Genomic DNA, 8,995 nt, shown 5'->3' with positions numbered 1-8,995 from the left:
TTTTGGGAAAACACCTATACAAATTTGCTAAAGCCTATAAAGTAAAACGAGGGTGCAGAGTGCAGGTGGAAGAAACGAAACTGTACACAAGACAGGGGGAAACGCTTTAGAAAATAACTTTTTACAACAAATACTAGACGAGTGGGTGAGAAGGAGAGTTGCGGAGACAAATAATTTACAACACTGATCTATGTTTGATAATTCGTTCCTTCGTTTAGCGTTGTGTAATACTGTTTTTGGCAAGAAAGCGCAATACTGTACCGTATTAGCTAGCTAGCTCTTAATTAGCTGGACTGCGGGGGGGTGGGGCATGCCCCGCGGGAGAGGACGCAGATGTCGTTGCGGTCGGCGGCGCCGCTTGCGTCTGCAGCGGCAGCTGGTATGGACTGAAGCGTTGGAACTGGCGCGGCCGCATGTCGGGGGAGGGTGAACCTGACGATGTGGAGGACGGCGTCGACGCAGTGGGCGGTGGTGGTGGCGTGCGATTGGCCGCAGCGGCGGCGGCGGCTGCAGCAGCCGCTTGCGCCTGAGCCTGCGCCTGGGCGGCGGCTTGGGCAGCGGCTGCTTGCTGATTGGCGCTGGCCAGGAAGCCGGCGGTCAGCTGTGGCCATTGCTGTTGGAACATGTGGAAGGCGCCCAGACCCGGTGGCGGGGGTGGGGGACCGGCGGCGGCGGCCGCTGCCTGATACATTTGTGGCATCATCAGCTGCGCGTACGGCGAGTTGCCGCCAAACATTTGCAGATGCTGACGCGCCTTCTCGAAGAGGGCCATCGACGCGGGATCGGGTGCTCCCTGCTGGGCGGCGAACTGTTGCATCAGCGGATCGGGAAAGAGGCGGAGCGGCGAGCGCAGTTGTTGCTCGAGCAGCAGCGCCTCCATGGGATCGCGATCGAAATCAGTGAGGCGCGAGGAGTCGCGAAAGCCTTTGGCGAAGGGATTCGAGTCGATTTTCAATTTGGTTATCAGCTGATTTTGGTAAGCGGTGACGGCGGTGAAGACGGTCTCAGAGAACACATAGGTCTTGTGGTCGAGTTCCTGCAGCTCCTTCGGATTGGTGGGTATGCTCTGGCCATGCGCCAAGCGCACCAAATGAATGCGCGGCTGATAGCGGTGCATGGAATTGAGAACGATCTGCAAAATCGGGATGAGAAAGACAAATCTTGCATTTAGTTTGGGCTGTGGAAAATAATTCTTAAAAGTATTCAACAGTAGCGCATTATGTGAAACGATCTAATATAAATGAATAAAATAAATATAATAAAACAAATCTATAAAATGTGAGGGTTGGAAATAATATACTGGTTCTATTAATATAATATCAGTCGACCTAACATGAACTGCAGCCGAAGAAAATGTTGTTCCACTGTTCGAACAAATGTTTTCATATTTATTAAATAATCATAAACTAACTTAGGTGACACATCATATTCAGAGTTCTGCTGAGTTCCATTTATTAGATTTTTAATTTTTAGTGAATATTCAAGAAATTAAAATACCTTTCCTTTGCAAAAATTAATATGTCATATGGATAGTTCTAATTATATCATATCAGTCGGCCTAACTTGAACTGCAAAGTAAGAAAATGATGTTCCACTTTAAGAACAAATGTTTTGAAATTTATAAAGCAATCAAGTCTGATTAAGGCAACTCATCATATTCAGAGTACTATTTGGTTCCATTTATTCAATTTAAAATATTTGGTGAATATTCAAGAAATTAAAATCCAATCAAATTAATATCTCATCTGGATAGTATACGAGTACACTAGTTCTAATTATATCACATCAGTCGACCTAACTTGAACTGCAACGTAAGAAATGTTGTTCCACTTTAAGAACAAATGTTTTAAGATTTATAAAACAATCAAGTCTAAATAAAGCGACACATCATATTCGGAGTTCTGCTTGGTCCCTTTTATTCCATTAAAAGTGTTTAGTGAATATTCAAGTGATTAAAATCACTTTTAAAGGAATAGCTTCTCTGGGCAGTCACATTAATATTCTCCTATCTTAATAGAGGGGAGATATGAGAAGTTCATTATAGAGCTGCTGTACTGTATGAACAACAACATGGGGTATAAAAATTGTGCGCACATGCGCGTAAGTTGCTCCTCGCTTGGAAAATGGCTTGGAAAAGTTGCGTGCTTGACGACTCCGGCAAAAATGTGGTCGACAAATTGCCGCAAATGTTGTCAGCTAGTCACTATACAAGTAGAGTATCCTGCTTCTGTGCATACAGTATTCGTTTGTGTGGATGTATATGCTTGCAGACAGCGCAGCTCTTGTTGCTGCAGCATGTGGCAGAACAGTGGCAAAAATTATCAATCATTTGGCCTTGACCAGACGCTCGAGTATATCCATATGCGTATATATACTTGTAGTATACCTATAATCTGCTAACAAACAACTACCATCTAGCAAGCTCAACTCACCTGTCCGTTCTTATCCATTTCGTTATTTGTCAGCTTCACCTTCTCGAACGAAATAACTTGTTTGCGCAACGCCTCGCAGCTGAAGGGGCTGTCCGGATGCGCGTAAATGCGTGAGGGGGGTGGCGGATCGGATTTTCCCGCCACCAGCCAGGCCGAGCGATGGTATGCATAGCGATAGCGTTTCGAGTCCATCGGTATTATATCCAACAACACTGCATACCGATCGGCTGGCTGGATCTGGCGCAACGGACCCGAGAAGCTCACGCGCACAGTGGGAAACATGCGTCTGAGAACAAAAGGAGTAGAGTAGAGATTTTTTATTAATTGGATGCTGGATGTTATAGAAATTTCTACGCTAAACACCACACAAGATGCGCGGCCCTAGCTAATAATAATGCGCTTATTTATAACCCGACCCAAGAATTCGGACTCATCCTTTGCTTTGACAAGTGCAAACAATGCTGGATGGGGAGAGAAGAACTCTTTCGCTTTCTGAATGCAGCGCCTGATCCCATTCGCCTGATCCCGAAAAGTCGGGGCGTAAAGTGTAACAACATGGGTCAATTTCTAAGGCGTCCTGCGGTTTAAATGCGACTTAAGCCCGAGGCTAAGCCAAAGGAAGTGTGTGTGTGTGTGTGACATAACTGGCAGACAAAGTAGCGCAGGGCACAGGCTGTTGTATTAGTTTCGGGGACCGCCCTGATTGTTGAACGCCTAGTTGTCTGCCTGTCTATATGCCTGAGGTGTGATATTTACAATATCATTAAACTGTCTGTGTGTGTGTGTGTGTCTTTTTGTGTGTGTGTGTGTGCGTGACGGCGAGGGTTGACAACGCAGTGTGTGCGTGTGTGTGGTCATTGACTGCGACCATTTGGAGCGATTGAGGTGTGGACAACCCGTGGCTTTTACTGGATTTCTTGTGCGCGCCTGCTGACTGTTTTCCTCCATCTACTCGGACACTTGCTTCGGCTGGCTGGTTGCTGTTGACAGCAGCAACGCCCAGCAATGATGTTGCTAAAATGTTGCAGAATTCGTTTGATTGAAGAGCAGGCCAGGCACAGGTAAGGCAGGTCTGAATGCATTTGTAGCTGGGCAGCTGGAACATCCTTTTGTTGCAATTTTTGGAGACCGCACACACCAGTCGGTTAATGGATGTTGCTGCTATGGCATGAAATTTCTGTTGGCATTGCAAACATTTGACATGGGAAGGTGTCAGTAAGAATGCTCAGGCTCTCAACCTTTGGCATATGCGTGCACAGATTGGACAAAGTAGAGGATGGACTCTGTTTTCAACGTGTATTTGGACAAGCATGGGCCATTTAAAGGATACATGAAATCCGTTTCATAATCATAAATGCAAGTAAAAGTGGATGCAGCACTGACTTGCGGGAAGAAGTTTAGAAAAGCTTAGGAAACCTAGTCGAGTTCATTCCGTACAATCTTAATAGACTTCAGTTGAAAACTCTATTAGTTTTTCAAGCTTTGAAAGACATTCGGTATCTATATTTTTTTTTAATAGAGTTTCTTGAAATATTTAATTGTTATAAAAAGCAAACATACTATAATGCTATCAAAAAATATATTGAAAATAGATTGGGTCGAGAATTAAAATCACAAGAGAGGGCCCTTTTTTAAAAATTACTTGAATATTGCTTTCCCATCAAAAATAAGAGCCCACATTTCAGCCAACCTGAGAGTTGTCTGCTGGCTCTTCAGCTAAAACCAAAGCTTATTTCTCCGACTTACCTGCCAGTTTTTGTTATTATCATCTCAGTGCCCAGCTCGTGAAAACGATCCCACAGCTCTTTGGTCTCCAAATGACACTGCACCGGCTTGAGATCATCACAATTACAGGAACCGACAATTTTTGGTGCCTTCTGCACCGGTTCGGGTGTCAAGCGCTCTTCACTGTCCTCGGTGCCCGGGGACTGCGGTGGCGTCGAGCAGCGTCCTTGGCTGCTGGTGGAGCTTGTGTTTAGTTGGGATTCGGCGCCGGCGCTGCGACTTTTGTGATTGCCGCCACTGTGGTGATTGCTGCTAAGGTTGTTGTTGTTGTTGTTGCTGCTGCTGTTGGTGGAATTGGAGTTGATGTGTGCCGGGCTGTTGTTATTGTGAATGCTGTTGTTGTTGTTATGATGGTGGTGCTGGTGGTGGTGATGGTGGTTCAGACGACGCGCCTTGGCTGGCGGCTCCTCAACATCACTGCAGTCAACGACATCAACGTCAACCTCGTCCTCAACTGAAATTGGGCCTGTTGGTTGGATAAATTGAAAATAAAAAGTGAATTAAATGAAATTTAGTTGGAACAGGCATTAAGCAGGCATTTCTTTCCAAGCCTAATTGAATTGGGCAACAACAAAAACCCTACCAATAGCAACTACTCTGCTAATTGGCAACATGTTGCTAATGGCGAAATTGTTGCTAAATTTCACTTTGCAGCACACCGACATGTTGCCCAACATTGCATTTGTTGCAATTGCCGAAAGTCGGGCATATGGTTGTTTTGGATTTCCTAAATAAAAGCTTATTTAAATACGAGGAGAGTGCTGGCAGCTTATGCAATAATTCATTCATATTTTAATCTCGGGTTTCTGCTCTTCTCATATTCAGTTTCCGCCCGTTTCATCTTGCATTGCATCCGATTCGTGTTCTGCTATCTTGAAACAATCGTCGCCTAATAAGCTAAACGATGAGTTGAATCCGCTGCCGTGGACTACTCGTATTCATACTGAATTATGTATATTGCTTGTTGTAATAAGCAGCAACAACGACTGCGGCTCAAGGTGTATGGGTGCATGGGTGTCAAAACAAATATGAATTTTGGACAAACAGCAAAAATTCAAAAACAATTGTCCCAACCACGCCGAAATGGCTGAAGCGCTACATTCGAGAGCAGCTCAAGCAGCGCACGGTAACTGAAATGCTCGAAGTGTTGGCAGTAGCGCAGTAATCAGCAGACTGACGAAAAAAGCAGCCGGTAGGTGTTAAAATGTCAAATAAGCAAAAATGTTTTTGTGCATTTGTCAATGAAAAGGCAGACAACAACAGCGCTAACAAAATTACAACCAGCGGTGTATAAAATACACTTATTTAAATGCATAATTATGCACATAAAAATTGAAACATTTACTTAGCACATCAAAAACATTCAATAATAAAAAAGAACACTGGGGAGCCGTAGAAGCAAACGCAAAAAAGCTTTAAATTCTCAGCTTAAGTCTCTGTCAACGCTTCCCGCTGTGCCTTTGCTAATTTTTTGCTCCTCATAAAATTAATAAAATATTTTTAAACACATTGTTGAAAATGAATTTACATAATTAGGCGCTTTTGTTCCTACGCGCATATATCGCTCTATCCATTGTTTATTTGATTTGCATAATTCATATTTCACGATACTCGTAGAAACAAAGATACGAACAGTTCGAGAAGATTGTTATCTCCAGATTGGCGACAAGTCCAGAATTTGACATCGGCTTCTTAAGTTTTCGAATTATTAGCCAGGAGGTGCCACAATATTTTCCGACGGTGGATGAAAGGTACATTCCTCTGGTACATAGTTCAAGAATCGTCAGTATTGCCGTAGCAACAACAATTATTTTAAGTGTAGCAATGTATCTAACAAGTAACAAGTACGTATTTATGTGGAGTAATAACACAATTTTGTACGGGGCTCTGGTTCATAATTGCAGCTATAGATACTGCTTTATAATTGCGGATGCAATGCCCGTCGGCTTCACTCGGGATGTTGTTGTTATTGCTTGGGGCTCGTGTCCAAGCCTCAAGAAAATTGTCGCAAATGCTGTCATCGAGAACGAGTTGTTTGTGAATTGTTGTTATTGCTATTGCATTAGCTGTTGCTCTTAATTGTCAATTATCATCAAGTATTGTATGTACATACATATGTACGAGTATATATGTATGTGGAATTGCAGCGGTTCTAACAACAGTTACTGGCTTGCTGTGAAATCGAGTGCAGTTTATTTTAAAACTTAATTGCGCACAGAAAAACGCGCTATTTATTAAACAAGCTTTAATTGTGATTAATTTTGTGTCAGACTACAATTTGTTGACCTTTCCAGTGGAAACTTTGCATATTTTTTGAGAGTCAATTTCGAATTTTCAGTTTTCTGAGTTTCTGTTGGAAACATCAAAGCTGCTGTTCTGGTTGAGTGCCGTCGGCTTAGGAGTTTATTGAAAGTAAAAAGAATGCAGTTTTGTGATTTATCCAATATTAATAAAATTCTCAGAATCAGAGAAGAGTTTCTCGTTGTTTTCAATTTTCCAAAGATAATACTTGGATCGAAAGCGATATCGACGCTTCGTATATGTATGTTTACGGATTTAGAGTGTCACTTTTAAAATGCATTTTATTGAGAACATGTTGAGCAGTTTGAAAGATGAACCCACGACCTTTAAGCTAATTCAGACCTGCCTATTAAAATGAAAATTTCGTTCCAAAGAGTACAGTTAGAAATGCTTGGAACAACGGAAGCTATGCAGTTAAAATCTTGTGCAGTATGTACCTGAAACATGTCGGTATACATGTTTTAACTCCTATTTCATTCTCTTATGTATGTCTTTAAAACGCCTTTTACAATATTCGAGCCTGAAGCTCTAAGAGGGTTCGCATTGAGGCGATTCGCCGTTCTACTAGCATTTGTTTCGAGCAATCCAATCCCTCGTATTATTATTGTTATTATTATTACTTGTTAAATGATTGAAGCCAACTATAATCTGGCACTTACTTGCACTGCGCAGCGACGACTCCCGACTGGAGGCATCTTCGCGCGCCATAATGGCTGCTATCGAGAAATCCGTAGCAGAGCCGGCGGCACTTTTGCTCGCTGTCGTTGTTGTTGTTGTGCTTGGTGCCGCCGCGGCAGGCACAGGTGGCAACACACCATTGCAGAGATAGGGATGTGAGCCCACGAGCATTTTGTCTGCTGTATCTATTGTTTATGCTGAACAGAATTCACTGCCGAGAGCTCAGAGTTTGGAATACAAATACTATACTATATAAGTATATGTATCTTTAGGCATGCACTTGTCAACACTTTTGCACTTTAGGAATTTTGCATTTTTATTTGTACGCTTCGATGCGGACGCTGATTGAAATGTTTTAAGGAGAAAGCAACACTTGTACTTCTTTAGTTATGTGTGTGTATCTTGCGGATAATGTATCTTCACGGTAAATCAACAACTACTTGAAAATGCAAACACAACGCGCAGTGTGAAATTGGCCAAGAGCGAGCCGTGAGTGTGTGCGCAACGTAAGGCAAGCGACGACGAACTGAATTGTGTCAGGAACGTGTTGTAGCTTGAAGCCAGCGCGCACACATACAGATACAAATACACAAGAACACGTTTTCACGGGGCACGGGCGGCGAATGAGCAGCGGGAAACCAGTTTGTGAACTGCCTGAGTGTGAGTGAAAAAAGCAAAAGAAAAACCCACTGCGTTGTTGAGAGTGAGTGAGCGCTTGTTGCCAGAATCAATTTAAGCGGTGCATGCTTGAGTAAGAGCAGTACGGCAATAGCCACAGATATACATGCTGTCAGTTGGGACCAAAATCAACTCAATGCGCTCACATTTCCAATTGGAAGTGCGCTAGAAAAACATGAAAAGGGGAATGTTTCGCTGTGCTCGATGTATGCACTAGAGCGAGACGAGAGATGTGTGTGCGCAGAGGCCATTGCACTCACACGCATGCGCCGCTGCCATTGGGAGTGGGTTGTGTCGTCGACGTCGTCGTCGCCGTTGACGGCCACTCAGCAACATTTTCTTGTCATAACTCATTTACAATTAAAAATGTCGGCGCTTTGTCCGCTCACTCGCTCGCAAGGCAAGCGTTTGCTCTCTTTCTTTCTTCCATATTGTGTAGTGTGTTTTGCATTTATGAAGTGCAAACGTTTTGCTTGCGGTTTTTCATGTTTTTCCACAACTTTTCACGGCGACAACGGTGTCGTCGGCATTCACATTTCTTTTATCTGTGTGCATACATATTTGTACGATGAGTGTTTAGCTGGCAATGTCTGCGCACTGAGTGTGTTTCACGTTGATTCCAACATGTTCCGTTTCAGTACGTTCTCGTTGGTAAATTGGCTCGAGTGGTTTTGAGTGTTCACACACACACACACTCACACACACATTCATCTGTCTATTGTAGCTTGTTGATAAGTAATCATTGAGGCTGCTGCCACCATGCATTTAGCGCTTGAAAGCTTGTTTTTTGTTCGAAATTCGGGTTCCACACAAAGAGCAAAAGGAAGTATGAAGCACGCAGAAGGAGGCGTGGCAGACCCCACAAGGTATATGTATATATTTTCACTGTATGAATGCAAGGATCTCAAAATGTACATATCAGAGCTAGAATAACAGAACTTGGTATTTATAATTCCATAAGCTTTAACCAGGACAAGCTTGAGTTTCGTTCGATGCATGCCCCACTACCCGCTATTAGCCTTTTATTCATGTCTCCCGTAAATCTTGAAGCTGTTTACTCCAATTACATATGCTTCAATTTAAGAAGCATAATTTAAAAAAATTATTAAAAAGATCATATT

General features: G+C 43.1%; 1 protein-coding gene across 1 annotated transcript; it reads right to left on the bottom strand.

Moving 5' to 3' along the window:
- Window positions 1-280: 280 nt before the first annotated feature.
- LOC115628606 (T-box protein H15) lies at window positions 281-7,677 on the bottom strand. Its single transcript, XM_030524790.1, has 4 exons — window positions 7,178-7,677; window positions 4,179-4,683; window positions 2,433-2,718; window positions 281-1,132 (listed from the first exon to the last, which is right to left on the bottom strand). The coding sequence occupies exons 1-4, from the start codon at window positions 7,365-7,367 to the stop codon at window positions 281-283; spliced, it is 1,833 nt and encodes a 610-aa protein (XP_030380650.1). The 5' UTR covers window positions 7,368-7,677.
- Window positions 7,678-8,995: the final 1,318 nt, after the last annotated feature.

The sequence above is a fragment of the Scaptodrosophila lebanonensis genome, unplaced genomic scaffold (genome assembly GCF_003285725.1).
Source record: "Scaptodrosophila lebanonensis strain 11010-0011.00,11010-0021.00 unplaced genomic scaffold, SlebRS2 tig00000118-arrow-arrow-pilon, whole genome shotgun sequence".
Classification (NCBI taxonomy): Eukaryota; Metazoa; Arthropoda; class Insecta; order Diptera; family Drosophilidae; genus Scaptodrosophila; species Scaptodrosophila lebanonensis.
This window is presented reverse-complemented; position numbering and strand designations above follow the sequence as displayed.

What these genes read in the sequence shown, in the direction of transcription:
- LOC115628606 (XM_030524790.1), bottom strand. Translation starts at nt 7,367, where the DNA reads ATGCTCGTGGGCTCACATCCCTATCTCTGCAATGGTGTGTTGCCACCT. An exon ending in GTCGTCGCTGCGCAGTGCAA is followed by an intron (nt 4,684 to 7,177) that starts GTAAGTGCCAGA and finishes TCCAACCAACAG; the next exon opens with GCCCAATTTCAGTTGAGGAC. An exon ending in ATAATAACAAAAACTGGCAG is followed by an intron (nt 2,719 to 4,178) that starts GTAAGTCGGAGA and finishes TTTTGTTCTCAG; the next exon opens with ACGCATGTTTCCCACTGTGC.